Here is a 24,857-nt window from a genome sequence, read left to right as displayed (position 1 = left end):
AGCTGATTGTGGTTGGTGAGGTCATGTCCAGGGCTCGGGCCCTCAAGTGTGATTGTGGCAGAGACACCACCCTCAAATGCCTACAACGCATGCGAACGCACGATATGTTCATTTATTTCTCTTCTCTTTTTCTTAGACCCTCTTAGTTTTGTAATTTTGTATACGTTTTGAAGGGGGCGTCTCGATAGTCCGAAGGTTCATTGGTCCGAAGGTTCATTGGTCCGAAATGTGGTAACATTTTCATCGATTTTTTTAATCAAGGGTTCATTGGTCCGAAGGTTCTATAGTGAATATTCGGACCAATGAACCTTCGGACTATTGAACCTTCGGACTATTGCTACGGCCCCATCAAAACAGTCTAATGCCGCAATCTTGTCCTGAATTTCAAATCACCTTACACAAAATTAATTTGTGCTAGGTAGCCTATAGGCCTAATCTTTAACAGCAGAAGTCTCTTAACTGCATGAATCCATCAAAGTGATGTGACGTTTTTACTATACTTTTTTTTTTTTTTTTTTTTTTTTTTTTTTTTTTTTGAAACACAAAATTCACTGCAACGGTTCATCTCTTAATTATAAAAATACAAGTCCTGCTTATTTAGGCTATTCATTTTCAAATTTTAGTCTTAGGCTAGGCCCTACTCAGTTTTGTACCATCTATCAGCCACATCATTTGACAGGGCCATGCTAATATATAATTCTGACGCAGTGATGCAGGCAAACAGATTTGAAATTACCATTTAGGCCATAACTTCCCAGTGGCGGGTTTAGAGGGAGGGGGATCTTGACCCCCCCCCCCCTTTCGATTTCGGAAAATCCAATGGTCCCCTCTTGAAATTAGAATTTTGACTAGCTGAATCATAGTCTTAAACCACCGTTCGCCCTCTAAAATACCAAAATTTACCTAAAATACCTAAAATACCCCACGCCAAGGGGGGGGGGGGGGGGGGGAGGTCTGCTTCGCATCGGCGCCCCCCCCCCCTTTCAAACAATTCTGGATCCGCCCCTGCTTCCTGCCGTCCATGTCACCCTCCTACATTATGAAGGGTTTGCCATCGGCCAATAGGAAAATTGCATAGAATAATTGCATAGAAAAATAGAGTTAGTAGTTTTGCCTTGTTTTTCATTTTGACTTTAAATTAATAATGAGGCAATCAATATAGCAGCAGATACAACAGGAATTTTCCAGGAACATATAGCTTTTCCGTCGTACCAGGCCGTTTTTCCAGGACGCTTTTCTTCTATAGGCCTATATTTATAGAATTCTCCAATTAAAAATATAAAAATCAGTTCAGGTTTTAAAATACATTTTGATGTGTGGAAATAAAGGGCTACATTTTTACATTGGCACAAGCCGAAAGTCGCTAATACTTTGTACGGTGTAGCCTATATAGGCCTGCGGTCTCATCACAAAGGGATCTTCCTACTAGTACTTTCAGACATTTCCTTTCACTGCCTTTGTCAATTAATTTAGATAATTTCATCTAGATGCAGTATGGGCTACTAATCAACTAAATGGCCAGTGAGATTTATTTAAATCACCTGCCCTAAGACTTTGTGACATTTTAAACGCGGATATTTTAATTTCTCACTTAATGATTGACAGTGCAGCGTATTTCGTATCAAATTGTCGTCGTTTAGTTCATACAAACTACCACACAGAAACACCCGAAGTGTTTAAAACATGAAGTTTACTAAAGCGATTCAAGTGTGAAATTCACGTTGTGCATAGTTTACAGTCAAAATATCATTATCCATTTTAAATGACAAATGAATTATTACCTCCGCCAAGGAGGTTATGTTTTCACCCCTGTTTGTTTGTCCGTCTGTCATCAACATAACTCAAAAATGAGAGAACAGTTTCATTAGCTTTGTATGTATCAAATTAAATTATTGTTTTTCTTTTTATAAATTTACTCCCTGATGATGGTGACTGACAGTCACAGAAATATTGGAGGTAATACCCACATATTTTATAAGCTCTTGACAAAAAGAAAAACAATAATTTAATAACTCAAAAAGTTATGAACCGATTTTGATGAAATTTTCAGGAACTGTCAGAAGTGGGCCAAGGAGGAGATGATTAGTTTTTGGTGGTGATCCGGATCAATAATCAATCAATAATCACTAATAAAAAAATATCGAAATTTTAGGGGTGAAATGGCATTGGATGGAAACTTTGCTGCCTTGGCGGAGGTTTGCGCTCTCTGAGTGCTTTTCTAGTTATTATTTTTATTATTATCATTATTATTATTGTTATTATTATTATTTCGGACAATTTGCGACAAGTTGAGAGTTTTGTTTATTGTTTATTGTTTGCATCAATTGATTAACACATTGTATTTGGATGGGGGCTTCTAAGAACTCTTTAAATCACAGAAATGTTAAAAGCTTTAAATACAATATTTTTCCGTCACACAGATAGTGCTCATACGATGTAATTAAGAAAACTTACTATTTCCATTATTCTATTATTTTCTGTGGCTAACTATGTTTACGAATACAGCGCCCATGATTATTATACGCAATTCATTGATGCTACTGCATCAGCGTAACCACTCAAAGTAAAGGAAGCAATTGGATGATGAACAGGATCGATGATGAATGAAAAACGGAATGGAAATTAAAACCATTTATATTACAGAAAAAAATGAAAATAATAGGTTTATTAAAAAAGCAGGTTCGGTGTTTCTGCACTTGTTAAAATTTTAAACCAGGTTAAAAATACAAATGACAAGATAGTTTCATCTAATATAAACATTAAATTAGCCCCATATATCTATAAAAAATATTGAACATATTAATTGTTGTGACTACTTACAACTGAATTTATCGATATCTTTCGGCTGCTCAAAAAATTAAGGTTTTCAATGCAATTTAGCTTTCTATTACATTAAATTTCTCATTCAAGGAAATATTTCGATCCGTTACTTTTCGACGCCTCTTGGGCCTAAATATTCTATCTCGCTCGACCCCCAGGCCTAAATATATCTGTACATATATTCTTAAGTGCATCACGAAATTTCCTACCAGAAATGAAATACAATAGGAAATTTATGCTGTGATTAGTATATAACAAAATAAGAACTATCTGTTCTACAAGACGGTGTATTTTCTGAGAGTGCTCAGAGCCATCCCGCCAATATGGATCCGTTATTAGTTTCACAAAACTCGGGGTTGCCAGAATGAGGAACGCAAACGAAGCCACAAGGAGCATTAGTGTGGTGGACCGGGTCTTTGACTGTCGACGGCGAATCGATCTTGTGGACATGGTCCTATTTGTCCTCTGGACCATTTCAATTTCTCCCACTTCTGAATGCCTTCCGGTGGTAGGAGTAATCTGGTCAACATTCGGACATCCTTTGCTCCGAATAAGTAGCTGACGAATAATGAGCACATTGAAAATAAATATCAGCGTAAACGGTCCGAATCCGTACAATGAAAATACTAGCCATGGTAAGATATGCTTCCAAAAATGCTTGTATTCGTCTGTTGGATAGGAACATTTGGCGATTCCATTAGATACCAACGAACATGTCCAAAAGACATGGAGGTTCTTTAAAATGACCAGTGTCACGATGAGGGCCAAGACTTTCATTACTCTATGAATAGCACCAGCCTTGACACGTGAAGACACAGTTCGCCAAGGCCAACGTACTGAAATAAAACGATCTATAGTCACAGCTACTAAAATCCATGCGGAAGTGTCCAAACTACAATATAAAACAAACCTCTGCGTTTTGCAAAGAAAATCGCTCATATTTCTAACGTCAAAACCACTGTAATAGATTAATAAATGGCGTAAAAGACCAGTCCACAAAATAACAAGATCTGCGACTGCTAGGCAACACAGATACATGCCAATATCCGTGCAACGAATATGCCGCCTTGACATGACTATTAAGACAAGGATATTGCCAACTGTTCCAAGAACCAAGAGTCCTGGTGCAACTTTATCGAAGATGCATGGTTGCCCCAGCAACGAACAGGCGCACTGATTTGACGAGCAGATATGAAAAGTCCTGTTATCATTAAGTTCTATTGTCCAGTTAGAACAGTTCATCATGGCTGAGCTACCACGGTTTAAAAGACCAATCTTGTCGATATATAGTACGTAATGGTACTGCCACGGGCTCTAAGAGCGTGTTTCGTAAATAATTTGACAGTTCTCAGCAACAAATGTATATATTACAACACTACTGGGGCGTTATTCTCTCGACGTACTAGACCTATGCTTAGAGCATTCTTCACTTCTTGGAATGATATCTTGCTGAGGTATGAGGCGAAAGAACATCTTCAGAGGAAACATCAAGCTACACGTAGGTTCCAGTATCAACATAAAAAAACATCGCTAGTATTTTCACTTGACGCTCCCTCTCCTTTCCTGGAAAGTCCTTCTCTTATCTACATCTGAATTCTGGTATTTTCAGGAAGAAAATGTCTTCCTGCTCTATCATCAGCGTTGATTTCACTGATAATATTGATTACTAAGTGCATCTTGTAACATCACTTTAGCGAATATAATCCAATCAAATCGAGGGTAGGGAAATGATGATCGGAATGGTTACATATTGCGTCTGGCAATAAATTAATCCATCACACTATTTATTCCTACTCCCTTCTTTTTCGTGAATAATTTATAATTTAATTTCGTGTTAGCCGTATTACCTTTGCATATAACGTTAAATTTCTGATTACTGAACTACGAGTAACTGCTTTCTATGGTCATTTCAAACTTCCGCGTAGCCGCGTTGTCCTGATGACGGTAAATACAAAACCGTTGCGGAATCTAAAGGCAGAAGCGCCGGGTAAATTGCCCTGTCGTTCGGTTGACTGTGTTGATGTAATTTATTGATCACTAATGAACAGATTTTTTGTTCGTATTTCCTATTCAAAAAGAGATAATGTACCAAAGCTTTTAAAGTAATGAAAATTACTTAGGCTGAGAAATTTGCATTGGGGAGAAACGAGAAACAATGCGCATAGTTCAGGAAATAGTCCTGAAACAAACGTATGTACATTATTTAGGTGTAATGAACTTAACAGGGTGCTAGCGTGACCTGTTTTTTTTTTTATACCGTCCATTGCATCTTTTTACAAACACATTAGCTATAGACTTTAGGTATGGTTATTATTTGAGTGAAATAAAGAAGCAATATTTTACCCTCATTAGTGTAATAAATATTTAAGTAGAGATAATCATTTAAGTAAAAGAAACATTATAGGCTATTGTCAACTTCCTACTTAAAATGAATAATACATGTATAATGAAATTCAAGTTTCTTTTAGCTAAGATCTTTTTAATCATGAATCCTAGTTAAAACAGATTTTCATTTATCGAGCCAGACCAATAGTGACACTAACTGTAGCTGAGCAATAACTACCTTATTCTTTCTATACACATTTTCATTTGAAATTAAAATGCGTATGGTATTCGATAAGCCCGGTCGGCCCAAGATAAGAGTGTTTGGTAATTATTTATTTATTTTATCGTGTGTCAATAGGAATTTGATATGTGTGGATTGGAGTGCATTTGCAAAGACAGCGACTGAACTACGCATAATCCTCCTGATTGAATAATTGATGACAAGATTTTATCGCAGATTATATTACACGATCGTCTGAATCAGCAAACTAAAGCGAGCATGTTTTAACTTAAAAGTCACATTGCGACTTACACCTCTATATTCAGGGGCGTAACCAGACCTTTAAAAATTGTACGCACAGATTTTTAAAATACCCAGCACGTACAGCAAAATGTAGACTAACGCAACAGATGAAGGGCAGCGTAATCACAGCATATGTACCACACATCGTAGCTTAATTTCCATTAATAATAAAATCATCATTTAAGTAAAAAATATTCTTGCGATTTAATAAAGTTTCAATATTTTTATTGACCCAGAACGGTATATTCATTTAAAAGGAAGCTAAGTTCGCATCAGCGGACCCCCCTCCCCTCTTCGAATAATCCTGGATCCTCCTCTGAGTTGAACTTATATACGGTTTCATCCAGCTTTCATGCGGGTGCATGGCTCCCAAAAACAACCAATTATATGACACAATAGAGCTCTGATACATCTAAGTTTAATTATTTGTTTGTGAAAATTGCCCATGTCACCCTGTTAGTTTGGAGGGCTAAGCTGGATCAAGTCCGTGTGAAATTCTTTGAAGCTTTGCAGGAAAAATTCTTCCTTTGTTTTTCTAGCTCCTTATTAAACCTGGTGTCCAGATTTTATCTAGTGCCCCCAGGGTTGCGGGAGCTGCTCTTTGAAAATAACACACAGGTAGATTTTACCTAAGATAAATATCGCCAGCGACAGTGCGTTCGTTAATCTCATGACTACAGGAGAGTTGAAGGCCACTTAACCATCCAATTAAGAGGTAAAGGATGTTCCAGTTAGATGGACGATTAAGATAGGACTTGTAAAGGTAACAGTCATTGTTTACCTCAGTTGAATAAAAGTATGCAAGACGGGGGGTCAGAACAATTGTGCGTATACAGAGGATTTGTACATACAGGTGACTTTAATTCGCAGAGGATTTTCGATATATATTTCGTAAAAAATACACTAAATTTATATAAAATAATATCATGGTTGGCCCAAAAAAATTGTACGCACAGTGCATCCGTGCGTATGCCTAGTTACGCCCATGATATTATAAACTTAAATTTTACTGAAACTTTCAACACTTTCTAAATCATCATGGTGAAATAAATCACAAGATCACGAGCTATAAACCGGGTTTTCTTTTCTAAGAATTTCATTTTAAAGCCATTCTGGTGGGGGATATTAAGACTGGCGAATTCTACTCGTAACGGTGAAATTCAGAAACCATAAGAGCTAGAAAACGGGTATATGGATCGTCTCAACGATTTTGGATAAAGGGCACCTAGTTGATAAAAGATAAATTGCTGATATTTTCAGGCAAATCTATTTAGATTTCTCATGTGTATTGGTGGACAGTTTTTCTCAAAATAAAAAAAAATGTAATCGATGTGCAAGACTGGTTTTCCCTAAACTATCCGTTTTAAACTAAATGGGACGAATACTTTTTTCATTCACTCTTCAAAATAAAGCGATTTTTGTGATGAGTCATGTCAAAAACTGAAATTTCATTGAACGTGACGATAAGGATCTGATAAAAAATCTTTACTGTATATAGAAGGATTTTGAATGAAAAACATTAAAACGAGAAAAACACTCAGAGGGCGCAAGCCTCCGCCAGGAGAAGTAATTTATTAATAATTAACCATTAATTGGTCAATGGATCGGCACCAAATTGTAAACTATTTTAAGTTGGCCCATTTCTGACCTATCTTGAAAATTTCATCAAAATCCACCCTTAAGTTTTTAGGTTAGTTTGGTGACAAACAAACGGAGGTAAAAACACTTCTTTTGCGGTGGTAAGTAGCGCTAATCGTTTTTGCCATCTTAGAAACAAATGTTTAATTGCCACAGGTACACTTATATAGTTATAAATGCGTTCCAAAACAATACAAAATATTTAAGACGCAATACTGTCACATAAAAGAAAACTCGGAGCACTTCATATGTGTGGTTCCACTCTAGAACGTGAACAAAATACCCTTAAATCAGAAAACATCTTGCACAACTCCCTTCGAAACCGTTTTCCTGTCAAACAGTAGAGAAAAAAGGTAACCGTGTGATTCAAATAGTTCATCACGTGCGCTATGGACACCACCAATGCAAACACCGCCCTGCGATGGGGGTCGGATTCTTTGGCAATACGTTTCTCCATCAGCAAATTTACCGTGCTAGGGAAAGTAAGAATAAGGAAAATGAACGAGACCCACAGTAGCATTATAGTGAATGAGACCGTGTTGTCCGGGCGAGATACTGACGACCTTTCGGAATCCTGTTGAGAACAACTTACATCTCTATTCGACTGCTGACTCGTGCGCGAAAGGCTTACAGAGGCGTCAAGACGAGTTTTTCTCAAAATGAACAGTTTGCGAATGATGAAAGAATTGAGAATGATCATGGAGAGAAATGGTCCCAGAACGTAGAAAGACGACACGTACCACGGAAGAATCTCCTCCCAGAAATATTTCGCATTCGGTGAAACAAACCCACACACGTCAACCAAGACCTCAGTGCCATTTGAGTTAATATCGTATTCCAGCCCTCTTGTAAAAAACACATACGAATCTTGGAATGTTGTGAATACAGCAACTATAATAAGGGAGATTCTTGCTCTTTTCATGGAGAATTTCAAGTTGAGTCTGTAAGGTACAACGACCGATATAAATCGCTCCAGTGTCACTACCACAAGAATCCATGCGGAAGCATCCAAGGCGAAGTACAGTACAAAACGCTGACCAAGACACATAAACAAACTACTCCTTAGGAGATCATATCCGTTGTACTCTTTCAAAATATGGCGCATTAGGCCAACCCAAATTGCCACTGTATCTGTCACTGCTAGAGCTGCTAGGTAAAGTGCTGATGGCAGGTGACGCATCCCCTTTCGGCACATGACAAGAAATGTCAACACATTACCCACGGTGCCGATACACAAGTAAAGCGGAGGGAAAACTCGCCATATTTCCCGTGCAATGATGTACTCGTAGTAACTTTCTGTAAATGCCATTGAATTGTTGGTTACTGGACTTCACCCTTGCTGTATCACTGTGCTGTGACGTACTTAGTGATGGTATTCTCTGACCCGCAGTGCTGATAACATGAGATAATATAACAGGCAATGCTGCTGTTATAGATCGTTCTAACTGTACAACACGATCTTCTTCGTATTATAAGTTCCCTAAAGTATTTCCAGATGAGCGTTCTAGGCCCCAATAGTAACAGTATTCCATAGCAACATCTTAAGTCACAGTTTCCTCCTTGCACAAGAGGTCTTATCACCTTTGTAAACTTAAATTCAATAAAAAGATCTTGCGTTGCCAGAAGTATTCTTTAGATATTCCTTGTAATTAAGTTCGTCGATGTTATTGAAATCCAAAGTTGCTATGGATTTTTAATATGAATATTGAAACTCTGTGTTATATTTAGAAACTTAAAGGGGAAGGAATCTTACGTTCTTTCATTCCGAGGAAAGGCTACTTAAACTTGCACCGAAAGAATCTCCATCGTTGCTTATACCCTGACGAAATACCCCCCCCCCCCCCCCATCTTAAATAGGAAAATTCTTTAAGGTACAAAGATGCTTGATGGTTTTGATGTTAAAACATATACAGGCCACATCTAAAAGCACGAAGGAAAAACTATTTTGAGTTAAATATAGTTTTGTACTGCATTTTGTCAACTGTATCCGACCTCTGGTTGATGCAAAACAACGTTGACAAAATATCAGATATGCACCGCAAGGCGAAACATTCCTTCCCTGAAATGGCTATTATATATATGCCACAAATGATAAAAACAGATAATGATACCCAGCACGCATACATATATATACTTGTTGGTGACTAGGGCCAATAGCAAATGAAGAATTGCGTTTGGTTGTGTTGATTGTAGTAGGTGTGCTGCAGTGGCTGCTGCGATAATCGTGTTGATGGTTTGCCCCAACTCGTTTAGTTCCCCAACGAACCCCTCGGATTAATCTGAACTTGGACCAATGAATTTAAAGTAATTTGTATTAGAATTCATGAGAGTTTGCAATGGAGTTTTGGCATGTTATTGTACCCAAGGTTATATTAATCAAAGAAATTATGTAAGTTTGAAAGAAAGACATTAAATTTTTAAAGCATTGACTCACAACTGCAACTCACAAATCTGTTTATTGAAAAATACATACGAACAAAAGTATTTTAGCATTTTTAGCATGTTTACGGCAAAAGACAGCTGAGGTTTCAAACAGCTTGAAGCAATGCATGTTGATTTGTGGGATCTTTTGTTGAGACCCGCGGATGAAATTTCGCTCGCCATACAAATTTATTGTTCTACCTGAGTGCCCGTAACTCTTATCCTCGCAAAATCTACTTATTCATGCCCATAATAGCTCCAGATACCAGACAGCAAATAGTCCAATTTACATTTATCGGGGCTCCGTCGGGTAGACTGACAAATTTTGTATTCTGGTGTGGTATTTTTTTAAAGATGATGACTTACATCTTCGATTTTTCATTTGATCTAAAATGAAAGTTTTGTCTGATGGCGAAAAACAGTAAGAAAAAAAAAACTATTAAGCGATAACCCTGCTGTAAGCGTGGATCAACTTAAAGAAGTGTACGCAAAATAAAGTCATAATAAAGTTTCCATAACATCTGTCTTCATAAGCTTGAAAAGTGATTTAAAAGCACACGTGAGAGGTCATCATGGGCAAAAGCACGTGTTTGTGAGTGTGTTCAAGGGAAGAGGGGGAGAGTTGCTGTGAACTGAGACATTTTAATTGATTTTTATCGCTAGTTTGAGTTTTATCTTAGGACGATCTACTTGCATTAATATACCACCTGTTGGCCCCTCTTCCGACTAAGTCACGGTCCACGACACTTTCACAGCAAGGCAATAGCTTTTATTTGGTGACCTAAGTCTTATCAAAAATGCATTGAGCTCCGTGCATGCTGAGGTGCATTAGAGTTGATGTCGCACCACAGTTTGTGATGTATACAAAATTGTCATAGAATTTTAGATAAGCAGGACTATATGTTGTGAGAGTGCAAAGAAAGATAAACTGCTGCCCGTCTTCAGAGTCAAAAACAATGTTGCCAGTTTTATGGTAAGAAATCCACACTCGAAGATGTGGTCGAGGGGCTTGGCAAGAGAACAAAAATTTGAAGATGAAGCGTTGGTAGCCTAACTAGAAGAAGCATTCAAACTCGTTCCAATGGCGCTCATTATAAATCTAAAATCATTAGATAATTTACCAGGAAAGGCTGACAGATTTATCAAGGTGAAATTTCGAGGTAAGTTTTACATTGGGTCAAATTGAATACCCGAAGAGAGAGTGTATGTAATGTTTCAGGTTTGCACTAGTTCCGTGTGATTTTATACGAGACTTATAGCTTGGGCGCTTTTGCTCATTTGTTTTCTTTTGAAAAAGTACGTTATAATTAGTTCGAATTAATATTTTATACAATGTATTAAGAATCTATCTGTTTAAGTATAGACCCAGTGTATATCACGTTTCATGTGAAGCCGGCATAGGATATTTTTGTCACGGATAGATGATGTTCGAGAAGAAAAAATATGCTGCTCACGTGTCAGTACGTGTGCATGGAAAACGTATTATTCTCGGACGATTTTCCACACATTTCAGTGGCATTTTTAGATGGCTAAAATATAAAATGTAAAAAAAAGTAAAATTAAAAAATAACTTGCAGAGACTCGAGAGAGAAACCAATGGATTAAGCCACCCTTGGACATAATAACGAATAATCAGTTGAAGCAGTGTGTGATAATCTTTAAGCACATACCGGATAGAGTATTTTGAAATTGCTTCGTGAAACAGGCGCTATTAAAATATTTATAGCAACTTAGAGACCAGCATGTACTGGCAAAAATGTATCTAAATAGCCCAATAAAGTTTCATTTGTCAATAGCCATAGAAAAAAAATTAACTGATATTTACCAGCCAATATTTTGTCTGCTGAGACTTCATCAGAGAAATGAGGGCTGTCACTGTGATATATATTATCACCTTAATATTGGCTGGTAAATATCAGTTAGTCTAGCTATTGACAAATGAAACTTTATTGGTCTATTTAAAACACATAGCTAATGTAACTGTTGAACAAAAAATGTCTTCAGTATATACACAATAAGATGACTTGCCCACGATGCAATAACACTTCACAACGACAATGTATGTCAAAAAGATAGATATCATGTGTAACTCATTTGCAAATGGTTCCCCTTTAATGAGATGCCACCTGAATATAAATTTTTTAAAAACACGACTGGATGCAGTATGCCCCTAAAGTTTAGTTGAGCGATAACTTCCATTTATTATATCGACATGTATATCACTGAAACTTAATTGGCAGTGTCCTGTTCAGAAATGCATTTGATAGAGATCGACACTTACCCGGAGTTGAGGAGCCCTTGTTACATCATTTTGTGGGCTATATCTTACGCAACATCAGATTTGCATGAGCCAGTTAATATCAATCGAAGTTTGGCCATGGGAGGAACACATTTCAACAGATTACAAAAAAGTTCTCGGACCCACTCTCCTAGTGTATACGGAAAATTTCGTCGTTCTTGAAAATTTCGTCAGCAGACGATTTTCCGCCGACGTAATTTTTTTCACTTTGAAAACTTCGTCGACCTTGAAAATGAGGTACAATAATAATGATGTACAATAATAGCACCTGTTTTGGACAAAATTAATGCTGCGTCGGGCCTTTTACGTCCCTGGTAGGCCTATACTCAAAAGAGTTAATGTCTCGATGTCATGATTCAGCAAATCATGGAAAGGGGGTGGTGTAGCTTTATATCCATATATCTATTCGCGTAATTCGCTTGCGGGTCATATGGATTTATTCCCTATACGATGTACATTAGATATATAAAGAACAGAAATAATAGTCCCCCCCCTCATATTTATTATATAGAATCTTAAAATTAGCCGTACATTTACAAATTTGACCTTTTTGTTTTAAAAAGTTTACAAATCTGACTTTGCAAATGTGTTATAAAATTTTTTGGTTATAAACTAAAAAAGTTTTAAGTGCATAAGTCTGTATTAAAACTAGCATTTTTAATGATGATTATTGATTTACTTAGTCAGCCCCGAACCCCACGCCAAGTGGGGGGGGGGGGGGGGGGGGGGGGGGGGGGGGGGGGGGGGGGGGGGCCGGGGGACGGGGAGGTCGGCTTCGCATCCGTGGACCCCCCCCCCCCTTCAAATAATCCTGGATCTGCCCCTGTAAAGTATTCATAGATGCTAACAGTCGTCAGATTTCTTTATCCGTAAGAAATACATGAACAAAACATAATAGAACCCTCGTTGTATGTAACCTTTTGGGTTGTGGGCATGCTTGATCGCACTCCTTTCGCATCAGAGTTATGCACGTAGTTTTAACTCGTCAACATCTTTTCTCTGTCAATCACACGCGAATAATCATTTCTGCTAGATAACAGAAGTGGTTTTTCAGGCCAACAAATTTTCATGCGTGTTCTCAAAACGAACATATCTATGTCCATTATACATGTATGTCTAAGGTTTTGCACCGAGCACATACCGGATACCTATTTTATCAGCTGTCTGGTACACTGTTCCCAGCGGGCAAATTATGTTGTTTTAACGTTGAAACAACGTTGAACCATAACGTTGAGTAGACATTGGATAAACGTTGGATTTGAAAGCTGTGTCAACCTCAGATAACAACGTTGTATCAACGTCAGAAAACAATGTATATATCAACCCCACCCAGTGGGAAATAAGCCTGGATGTGTTTAGCAGTAGGACATGTTTGATGGCTAAATATATGTAGGGTAGAAAGGTATGGCCCTTAAGTTAAATTTTCCAAGGTTTAGATTAATATATATATATATATATATATATATATATATATATATGCCTATAAGAAGATAACTACTATCATATATATATATATATCAAAGTCACAGTCACCTCAACCTGTCTATCTATAACAGGTTACCAATAACTGTTAACTCCACCACATTTACAGCAACTTATTCATCCTAGTGTTAGCTGACCTTGCAAGTATTTCAGTTTATTGGAATGTATTTCTGAATAACAAGTTAAGAAAATTCACTAGTTAACTAAAGACACAAAACAACTGTCACTTTTACTTTAAACCCCTTTTGTTATTATATTGATAAATTTAGTTACAGTATTGATGAACAAAGTATCACGTTTTCAATAATTAATATTTTAAATTACAATCCATAACTGCAAGGTTGTGTCATTGACCAAAATACAACGTTGAGTCAACGTCACATTATGATGGTGTTTCGACGTGGCTGGATCAACGTTGATTTCACTTTGAATTTAGGTAGATCAACGGCAATTCAACGTATCAACCTGTTTTCAACGTTGATCCAACGCAACTATGCCTGCTGGGTTCATCTTTTACAGGGCACAGTTTTGGTTCAAAACACATACTTCACAGAGAGGGCACAACAACCACCCATCCTAAAATTTAGTACCATACCCCACTCCACCATTGACCGAATACCCAACTTCCTTTTTTGTCTAATTCAGACTTGGCTATTCTGGAGTTCTAAGTTTAACGAAAAATTTTTATAAGCCGTTTGCTAAAATGGAATTCCCTTGGTGTCATCAACATTTTTATCCAGCTTGCCGATGATTCTATGCGTTTCAGAATAAAATCGACTGTAAAATATACTATCCATTACTCAAAAAAGGATACCTGTGATATAATGCCTCTATATTAAAAATCTTTAACGTTCTTATAAAGCCAATTATGAAATGAATAGTTACCAATAAAACCTATTGATGGTGCACCCCTTCTTTTTTCGCATGAAGTTAAAAACAGTTTTCTTTGCAAGGGCATATTCTTCCATGACTTTTAAATAAAAGTCAAAAAAAAATGTAACGAACGGTAACTTACCGTAAATTATAAAATTAATCTTTTCTGAGCATTTTCATAATTTAAAAATGAACAGTAGGCCCTTTCTTGGACGAAAAAAGTTTTTATTCACCCAAGGCCCTATTAATGCAGCAGGCGGTTATATATGCAACGTTTAATAACTTGACATTTGTTTTCATAAATATTTCAATTGAAATTGAAACACACAGACAGATGCATAATCAAATGTAACGAGATATAACAGTGAATGAGTGATATTGAGTTTAAATCAAATCTTTCATCACTGTCCGATGATAAGGCCGAAATAGCTGAAAGGGGATGATGGAGCTTTTCTGGCATTTCCATTCTTCACTTCAAAAAGGGCGTGAAGGTTCGTGGTAGCAGTATGCTTTCTTTTTTTTTTTTTCAATTTAAAAGATACCGGATGTTGGTAATTTCAATTGACTTAAAATAGACTTTAAGTAAAATTTTCCATATTTTAAAAAATATATGCCTAATTACATGAATCCATTAAGATTTGGAACATATTGAGCATACATGTTCAACTGCTGATGCTTTTACTGCTACAACTACTGCACTAAGACAATTTTACACTCGTCAACGTCGATTGTTTCCAATTAAGATACTAGTGTTAGACTCTCTTAGTTCTGTCTATTTGAATGTTTTTATATAGTTTTTTATTATAGCATGTATATGGGTGACACTTTAATGAAATATCTTGAAACATGAACCTAAACAGGCTCTTGTTGTTGTGATCTACGTATAGCTAATTAACGTAGTCAGTTTGTGGTTAACCATAAGTACAGGTATGGGATGAGTTTAGCTAAGGTTATGACCTACTTATACTGCAAGAAGAATGCCAGACCTGTATATAATATATGGAAAAAATATATATAATCAATGTTTTTTGGTAACGCATACTTGCATTATTAAAGGGATAACAACTCTCCGTATGGGATTTAAATTTCACAATAAATACTTTGTAAACAACTCATAGCAATATAAAAAATTCATTTTACCACCAAAACAGCAATTATTGCAAATTATTCTGGACTACGTGGACTGCTATAGATCGCTATACCTCCGTAATTATCTGTTAACATTTTGAAAAAATGGATTAAATGTAGGAATGGATTCATTAACCATTGATAAGTATGTGGAAATTGTCATTAATCACAGGAAATTTGTTTTTTTTTTGCTAAAACAAACAATTGTTATTCCTTTAAAAGATTCCTTTTTTTCTCATTATTATCACATTTTAAGGACTATAATATTGAATGGAAGGAACTGTTGTGAGACCAACTAAATCAGCAGTCGATAGTTTACTTGGAAAAGAAGTGAACTTGAATTTATGAAATGAAATTAATTTTTTTGCAGGAACATCCCAGTCATCTGGTATCATTCACAATTGCAAGGACTGTGCCATTTTTAATCAGGTGAGTGGCATAAGTGGTTGGCCTTAACTGGCAGGAAAAAAATACAAACAAAACAAACAAACAAAAAACGTTTGTTTCATTGGCATTACTCTCGGATTTAACAGCTACTTGTCTATTATTTCAATTGAAATTGTGATCAGTTCAAAATAAATGCGACTGCAAGCATGAACTAACTTAAGCACACTGAGTACTCTAAATTTCTGTTAAGAAAAAACAGCAAGGTCTCTCATAGGTTGTCTTAAAAACATAAGGGTATTTCTGAGTTTGAAATTCAACAGAGTGAAGGCCAGTAAATACTTATTAAAGTTAAATGTTGAGAATCCCAAGAAAATTTGTTCACTGCATTTTTGGTTTTAAAATGCCATAAACGATATATATAGTTGCCCCAGATTGAAACAAAGATTTCCATGTTTCAAGAGGCCACTTTAAAATTATATTTATATAAAGAGACCTCTTGATGGCAAAGGATTTTAATTAGTAACAAGAACAAGTGATATGAAACTTACCTGCAGTAAAACTTGGCGATATATATAAATATTTAAGCATTGACATTTAATAGTTGCAGTCTTTTGTCATACTTTTTGTATAGTTTATCACTCGTCATTTGTCAAATTTGAAATGTGTTGAAACTGAATCCTGTAATGACCTGTATTTAACTGTGTTCACATTACAGTACTCCAAAGTGCTGTCATTTTGACACAACACTATTAGGTCAGTATGTTATTCCAAAATCATGGCAGTCTGTATTCCTCAACTCAAAAGCTCAATAAAGAAATTTTGTAATAGATTCTTTAAAAATTGATTAATATTTTAAATTAGTAATGTTAGTAAAGGCTGATCGCCAAGTTTTACTGCAGGTAAGTTTTATATCATTTGTTCTTGTTACTAAATAAAATCCTTTGCCATCAAGAGGTCTCTTTATATAAATATAATTTTAACCCTCAATCACCTTTCAGGGGCCTCGCAGGCCCGGACCCATGTATCTTTTGCTCTCTCTTCGTTCGCATGAGGTTTTGAGCCTGTTCCTTTCATGTAATCCTCAAGCAACTTATACCCCATCAATGGATAAAGAATTAGTTTTGAAATAATTTACAACATATGTAGAAATTAACTTTTCCAAAAGTTAGTCCCATTTCCTGGAAACCGGGCCTCTGAGGCCCGGTCGCTTGATAATTTTACTTCCACATGGGATAAATAAGTCCATGTTACCTCAAATAGCTTTGCTATAAAATGTTTTACACAAGCAATATCATGTGTGCTATGACTATCAGTATGGTCAATGAAATCTGCCTGTGAAAGATTCAAGACCTGGAGAAATTATTATTTATGAGTATTCGGTCACCTTGGTCACCTGATATGCAGATATCAGTTTAAATCTGTCATTATTACATTCCTGATAGACTGCGCTACTGCGCTACTGCCTTTGCGAAACTTTCCATTTTGAGAAAAAAAACGTTTTTCCGCATTTTCCATACACAGTATATACTCATGCACCCAGGTGGAGGTAAAGTGAGCAAGGGACTGGTGTAACATGAAAATCTGACTCCCCCAGTCAGATTTTCATAATGAAAATCTGACTCCCCATGAAAATTTGACTCCCCCTCCACAAATGTTCATAAATCTTATTTTATTTGAGTATATGACTGTGATATTGTAGTATGTAAAATGGAGGATACTTTGGCACTTTTTTTTTTAAGTTTGCAGGTGAATATTTTCATGAAAAAAATATGAAAATTAAAAATGTGCACTTAACCGCCCATTGTCTCCCCTTTGAAAAAGCTATTTATTTCATATTGGATGATCATTTCTACATCTTTCCTTTAAATTTACTTTATGAAGATTATATTGGAAATATTTGAAAGTTTGATGGTAAACTATTGGGTTAAAAAAAACTAAAAAAAAAAAAACATGAAAAATAGAAAATTAAAAATGTGCATTTTATCACCCAATAACTCCCCTACGAAAAAGCTATTTATTTGATATTTGATGATCATTCTGACATCTTTTCTATTAGGATACTTTATGAAAAATATATTGGAAATATTTAAAAGTTTAATGATAAAATAGTGAAAGAATGAAAAATAAATCATGAAAATCTTCATTTTTATACCCATGAGATTTGGATTCCCATAAAGAAAAGGACCTATTTTATATTCAGTCACCATACCATTGTTTTCTACATAGTTTGCACAGAGATGTACATTTTGTTATTATTTGAAAGTTTGGTGGTGAAAATTTTGGTGAATATTTTTAAAACATTATTCATCTTACTACCTGTGGGTTTTGCACTTCCATGTCAAAACGCTACATTTTTAACTCAAGAAATTGGCCCCATCGCCTTTTTACTGAATTCTTCTTATATAGCATACCCAGTATTTTACCATTCAAACTTTCAAATATTTCCAATATATTCTTCATTAAGTATCCTTAAAGAAAAGATGTCAGAATGATCATCAAATATCAAATAGATAGCCTTTTCATAGGGGAGTCATTAGGTGTTAGAATACAAATCTTAAATTTTTCTTATTTTTCATGTGTTTTTTTTTTTATTATTTTTTTCACCCAATTTTTTAACCATCAAACTTTCAAGTACTTTCAATATATTCCTCATAAAGTATCCTCAAAGAAAAGATGTCAGAATGATCATCAAATATCAAATAAATAGCTTTTTCATAGGGGGGGTCATTGGGTGTTAGAATATAAATCTTTAATTTTTCTTATTTTTTAATGTGTTTTTATTATTATTATTTTTTTCACCCAATTTTTAACCATTAAACTTTCAAGTACTTTCAATATAGTCCTCATAAAGTATACTCAAAGAAAAGATGTTGAAATGGTCATCAAATGTCAAATAAATAGCTTTTTCATAGGGGAGTCCTTGGGTGGTAAAATACAAATCTTTAATTTTTTTTATTTTTTCATGAAAATTTTCACCTTCAAACTAACAAAAAGTGCCAATGTGTCCTCCATTATGCATACTACAAGATCATAGTCATTTACTCAAATTAAATTAGATTTTTGAATGTTTTTTGGGGGGGGAGTCAGATTTTCATGGTACACCGGGCCTCTGAGGCCCGGTTTCAGGGTTTACGTAGGGTTCCATTTCCTTGTGGATGAGGGTTAAAGTGGCCTCTTGAAACATGGAAATGTTTGTTTCAATCTGGGGCAACTTAAGTGAATGACCATTTTGCATGTTGGAATGGGGGGGGGGGGGGGGGGGGGGACTGGTAGATTGAGATGTACAGGTACATGTAGGCCTAGCTGCTGTCCATGTAGAATGCATTCAATTTTATCTCTGTGAAAGAGACAGAGCTGCTAATTGGCCAACGTAGGTGAAAATAGAACCTTATCTTTCTTGTCAAGGGAACTTGATTTCTTACAATCTTTGGCAGGTAACCACAAAAGAATAGTCATTATCATACCTGCCTTTTAGTGTCTTTAAATATAAACAACATAGGAAGTGGAGACAATCACATAAAGTTGGCTAAATCATTTTAGTGTACCTCAAATAATTTTTTTTTTTACATAGGCCTCTAATTTTTTCTAAGTAAAAAAAAAAAAAATACAACTGTCATTTTAGGGCAAAGCTTTCCTCAAAATTCTGATAAGATTTTGGAACAGTATTTCTAACTGTTCAGCATGATGACTGGTTTTTGTGAAATATGAACAATTATCATAATATTTTATGAAAAAAAAGATAATTAAGAAATAAAAGAAGGCTGTCATTCATGAGAACAAAATTAAGTTAATACAACTCTGTAATACAGTTTTTTGTGGATATCCTCTTTTTTTGTTTACACTGATTGAACTACTTCAACTGGATACCCAGCACTTGTTTGTTCAGAAAATTTGCAGCTATTTCAGATATTTCAAGTTCCTAACAGAAGGAATTTTTGGGAACTTTTAGTATGTTGGAATTACTATATATAGGATAATATGAGAAAATGCACTGTGATTAAATAAATTTGCTTAGAGTGAAACTTTATATTGCTTGGAGACTTTATAGTGCTTGGACTGAACATATTAGATACGACCTTACTGATTAAGTTTCATAAAATGTTGTATGTCACTATAGTATTATGTTACTGTACATGTATCATATATGATGCCAATATCTGGTTTCTTACAATATTCTTCCAAGGTTGGCTGAACATGGCATCCTTTCATTTTAGACTTTCAGTTGGCCTGTTGCCAGAGGACTAGAAAATGAAGACTTGGTCAGTTTGGAGCTGTACAATTTCAACAAGTACAAATCTAATAAGTAAGTATAATATGCAGTAAGTGTCTGCTGTTAGATTATATATTATAATGTATATGGTTTCAATTTGTTAGTAATTATTAAATTATCCCAAAGTACACTATAATCTATGTATTTCTATTATAATATTTAGTTTGTTGACTGAGGTACTTAATTTTTCTTTTTAGATTGGTTGGCAAGTTTGAGATGTATTTACAAGAACTGGCCGCAACTGGGAACTTGATCCTAGCAGATTATATATTGGATCCAAACAACACTGTAACTGGGGTAGGTCAGACAATAATGTATAATCAGTGGCAGATTTTTTTTTTTTGGGGGGGGGGGGAAGGGGGTCAGGAGGATCCGGACCACCCCACCCCCCTTCGGTTTCTGGAAAAAAATCACACAAATATTCCCCTCTTGATATTAAAATTTTGAAAAGCTGAACCTTAGTTCTAAACTGCACCAAATAGCATGGTTTGCCCTATGTACAAAACGTGGAACCCCACACCAAGGGGAAAAGGGTCAACTTTGCATCCGAGGCCTGTCATTCTTAAAAAAACTGGACCTCCCCTTAAAATGACCCTGGATTCACCCCTGCAAAATGCCCTTATGCTATAAGTGAGGGGCATTGTGGAATGAGGTCTAGTTTAGCTAAGATATAGCAAGTCAGAGGTGAAGTATCCACGTGAAAATTATCTTAATTAGTTACAAGCAAAAATTAATTAGTACCACCAGCGTGTACGCTGGCAGTACTCATGGTTTTTGTCCCGACCCATCTCGTACGGCTCTGCCGGCTCCGTTGGCTCCGCAGGGTGTCGTGGGATACAAGTCACCGTTACCGCTTCTCCTCCTAGACCACAAGGAACTGTGTCCCCATCTCTTGGATTTAGGTCACATATAATCTCAACTTGAACACCCTGGTATTTTTGTCTCAGTCGATGCTTTGGCCTGGGCATGACGCTCGTTGAAACGCACCCTTGTCAAAATTTTTGAAAATTTGATGCTAAATATCTCCCAAACCAAAGGAATAACGGGAAAAAATTACTACAGAAGTCTGACCGAAAGTCATATGTGGAGATTCCAAATATGCCCTAAGATGTGACTTTCGACCTTTATTTCAAGGTCAAACGAGCCAAAATTTTCAAAAAATGGGAATTTTCTGCAAAAAATATTTGTTTGTACCAATTTTCAGAAACTACACAGACCTAAGCTCTCATATTATGGTGAGGGGTTACATCCAGGGACTCCTTTCATCTTTGAGAGTTTGGGGTCAATCGGTGCATTTTCATGGGATAAGCAGCCATTAGATACCGAAACTGAAAACTCTCTCTAATTCTGGAACCGTAAATGTCACAGACCTTTTGAATTTTGCAACTTGTAGGACTTGTCAAGCGCAATAATGGAGGTGGTGTCCACTTTTTTGTTTTCAATACGCTTAAGGCACTGCGCTATATAAAAAAGTACTATGCAATATCCAGTGGTGAAAATTAAATGTGAATAAGAAGTCATATACTGGCAATCTAACTGTGACCTTGAAATTGACCTTTGACCTACTTTTTATTATGAACTGCACTTTGCAAGTTTTCTGATCTTTATATCTCCAAAACTGGCGAAGAAACAACCATAGTTACTATTGAACTTGAATAGGAAGTCATATGACTTAGACTGCATTCCCACAGATTTAAGATCTATCTATCCCTGTGGGGGGTCTCACTAGATTACTGTCAGCTTAGCCAGCTTAAACTGTCCCACCTACTAAAAGCTGTATGGGGGTAATTAATTTCCGCGCTCGGCTGACAGCAATTTAGCATGAACCCCCAGGGAGTTAGGTCGATCCAGATGGATTGATCTAAATCTGTGGGAATGCAGTCTTAAATATACATGTAAGTATTTTTGTCCATAAAGTTTAGTATAATATGTTTGTCTTCAATCAGTATATGTAATACATCTGCTCTGGATATCAGCAAAAACTACAAATTATCAATGCTACTCATCAAATCTTTTACTATTGAATAATCAAGCCTCTTGTACCATTATATCTTAGAGCATCATCAGACTTGAGCTCCAGTATCACTCACCAGATGGCACTGTAGGCAACTGGGCCATTGATGAAGTCAGTGTCACAGAGTCTTTTATGACAGAACAAGATACCGATTCGGGAGGAAGGTAAACTACCAAAGAGCTACTTTGTGCATACTGGCGTGCATGTCTATACCTTTTGTGCTAAGATTTAAACTGTTTAAACTTGTGGTCTTTATTTAACAGATTGAATAAAAATTAAGCTACATGTAAATTTCCCCCCTTAAGTTTTCACTCTGATTGGATAATTTCTTTAAAGTGTTTTAAATATTATTTGTTAATTTGGCCATCTTTAGCCTGAGTGTCAGAGAAAAATGGCCATCTTCATTTTCACAAATGTGCATGCATGGGCATGTTATTTCAAGATAAACCTGGTGTGCATTGAAATTTCAACTCAAGGTAGCCCTAGGATAAAAACCAACAGGTGCAGGCCTACCCAACTACCAGACTTGGCACTGAATGATCCCAATTTTACCGGTAGAGCAGACCACACTACCCGTTTTCAAGGTGTGTGTCAGTACGCATTTCACAGTATCATACCCCGGAACAAATTTTGAGATGAGATGGTCTACTTTCCAACCCTACTGAGAATCATCACTATCACATCGCATACTAGGCAAGAGCAGTGTCGCGTCTGATACTTCAAAGTGGTACACGCTTTGAAAATGGGTATTGTGGTCCGATCTACTTGTGAGTTCAGGATCATTCGGTGCCGAGTCTGGTAGTTGGGTTGGCCTGAGATGATAACTCATTTGATATGAGGCATTAAATTACATGTTTTTGAAAAATAAACTTACTATTTGTGTTTTCAATTAATAGGAAGAAAAATGATGGAACTAGTTTTTTTGGCTCTGCCCAGCAGCTGTTTGATACAGGTATGCATTGTATTAAGTACAAATCTCTGTATAAGAATCAATTCAGCTTCTCACTGTTTTTGTAAATTTTTATAAACACAACCATATACATATAGTGTGCATAAACTTTTATGAATAATGCAGATATCCTTGGTGCCTGGACCAGTGAGGTGGAGTCAGATGATGAGGCAACAGGGGAGGTTGCTGTGGGAACAAAAAATAAGTAAGTCTGCTGCAAATGTTTCATATTAAAGGTAAAAAGCTCTAAAATGTCTGCTTGAAATTTGAGTTGTTTGTATTGCATCTACAGATAGATTTTGCAGATAGAAGCCCTGTTTCTGTTATCTGTTTTCGACCTATGTTTATTTTAAACATTTTTGCTTTACCTATATAATATATTATATTATATTTTTTAACTTGAACCTTAAAAATTCTAAATCTGCATTTATTTTTCAGACTGAAAGTCAAGCCAATAATCGATGACCTTTGCTTAAAAGAACACAACTTTCAGGTAATTATGCAATGGTTAATTATCATGGAAAATAGTAATTTTATTTTTTACTACTTAAACCATGGAAACACTAGATCTTTACATTTGATCATTATTACCCATGCCAGTTGGTATTACATTGGTCTGTGAATGTGTCTGTCTGTTAACAAAACTTATGTTATCATTATTTATTTTTAAAATAATGACAATCTTCTGGAAGATACACCAAGATGATGACCAGAGTCTTTCTCCAGCAATAAAGTCTATATGCCTAATAATTCATTATTTTAGTATCACTGTCAAAAATTTTCTGTGACCTTTCAAGGTTTTACATTAAAATCTTTGTTCCTCTTTAACTTAAGGTGAATATCACAATCCATGAGGCCCGTGAGCTGCCAGGCCTGGATACCAATCCTATGGTGATCATTGAGGTGGGGACACAGAGGAAGTTCACAAGTGTCAGGAAATCTACCAACTGCCCTCACTTTGGGGAGGTAGGTGTAGATGAATGGAACAAAGCAAAACAAGGAAACAAATTTAAAGAAACTTGTATTTGTACTTGTATCTGTTATGATCATATATTTGATTAACTTGTGGTCATTGTTACTGATTTATCTGTCTGAATGAGTTCTGTTTGTTAAAAGATTGAGGCATTTAGGTAAAGATAAATTTGTTGTTGTAGAAATTGATAAAGCAGTTAAGGTCCTCCCCCTGTACAATTCTTTCTCACAATAATTTATGCTTTCCAGTTCTTTGCGTTTGATTTTAAACTGCCAAAGGAAGCCTTTATGGATCAAGTTATTTCTCTCATGGTGAGTTCAAATGTCACACTTTTATGGTAAGATTTAATTTGATTTAAGGCAATAAGATTACAGAGTAATTTACATTTATATCTTAATTACTTACATTTTATGTTGTAAATAATTCAACTATTTAATGAGAGGTTGTGTTTATTAATGAGCTGATAACTGAATTATGAATTTGTTGATAATAAGAACTCTTAAAGTATAATTTTGTATTTAAATTGACTTAGCAAAAAATGGGTTTTGTCATTTACCATTTAATTTAATTTGCCATTTGCCTTTTAATATATAACCTCCACCAAATGACATTTTATCTTTCCCATATACATATATTTAAATATGAATAGCTTCAAGATATGAACTTGGAAGTGTGTTTTTGGCCATTGTTTGAAAAATGAAATAAATTGTGCATGGCTTTTTGTAGAGAAATAAACTAGAGTGTCATATAGGTTG

General features: G+C 35.7%; 3 protein-coding genes across 5 annotated transcripts in view; 1 reads left to right on the top strand and 2 right to left on the bottom strand.

The window, feature by feature from the left end:
• Positions 1 to 2,284: 2,284 nt before the first annotated feature.
• On the bottom strand, positions 2,285 to 4,742 carry LOC147764333 (cysteinyl leukotriene receptor 1-like). The gene has a single exon (XM_087001072.1). The coding sequence runs from the start codon at positions 4,063 to 4,065 to the stop codon at positions 2,959 to 2,961; it is 1,107 nt and encodes a 368-aa protein (XP_086857198.1). The 5' UTR covers positions 4,066 to 4,742; the 3' UTR covers positions 2,285 to 2,958.
• A 2,466-nt stretch (positions 4,743 to 7,208) lies between these two features.
• LOC106180929 (thyrotropin-releasing hormone receptor) lies at positions 7,209 to 9,100 on the bottom strand. The gene has a single exon (XM_013565103.2). It carries the CDS (start codon positions 8,613 to 8,615, stop codon positions 7,551 to 7,553), a length of 1,065 nt encoding a protein of 354 aa, XP_013420557.1. The 5' UTR covers positions 8,616 to 9,100; the 3' UTR covers positions 7,209 to 7,550.
• A 1,357-nt stretch (positions 9,101 to 10,457) lies between these two features.
• Positions 10,458 to 24,857, top strand: part of LOC106180923 (otoferlin) — a 37,509-nt gene continuing 23,109 nt past the window's right edge. For 2 of the 3 annotated variants that reach the window (XM_087001592.1, XM_087001590.1), the window contains exons 1-10: positions 10,458 to 10,887; positions 15,880 to 15,938; positions 20,111 to 20,199; positions 20,364 to 20,463; positions 22,223 to 22,344; positions 23,077 to 23,132; positions 23,256 to 23,334; positions 23,568 to 23,622; positions 23,964 to 24,095; positions 24,351 to 24,413. In XM_087001592.1, coding sequence (XP_086857718.1) covers positions 10,809 to 10,887; positions 15,880 to 15,938; positions 20,111 to 20,199; positions 20,364 to 20,463; positions 22,223 to 22,344; positions 23,077 to 23,132; positions 23,256 to 23,334; positions 23,568 to 23,622; positions 23,964 to 24,095; positions 24,351 to 24,413 — 834 coding nt within the window. In that variant the 5' untranslated portion in view covers positions 10,458 to 10,808. The remainder of the gene's footprint in view (positions 10,888 to 15,879; positions 15,939 to 20,110; positions 20,200 to 20,363; positions 20,464 to 22,222; positions 22,345 to 23,076; positions 23,133 to 23,255; positions 23,335 to 23,567; positions 23,623 to 23,963; positions 24,096 to 24,350; positions 24,414 to 24,857) is intronic. The other variant, XM_087001591.1, reaches the window with a different exon arrangement.

This window comes from Lingula anatina, chromosome 1 (assembly GCF_051362555.1).
Source record: "Lingula anatina isolate TDL-2025a chromosome 1, LinAna3.0, whole genome shotgun sequence".
Taxonomy (NCBI): Eukaryota; Metazoa; Brachiopoda; class Lingulata; order Lingulida; family Lingulidae; genus Lingula; species Lingula anatina.
The sequence above is the reverse complement of the archived record's forward strand: the minus strand, read 5'-3'. Positions and strand labels throughout refer to the sequence as shown.

Bases quoted from the DNA above. Each gene is read 5' to 3' on its own strand.
- LOC147764333 (XM_087001072.1), bottom strand. From the start codon at position 4,065: ATGATGAACTGTTCTAACTGGACAATAGAACTTAATGATAACAGGACT.
- LOC106180929 (XM_013565103.2), bottom strand. From the start codon at position 8,615: ATGGCATTTACAGAAAGTTACTACGAGTACATCATTGCACGGGAAATA.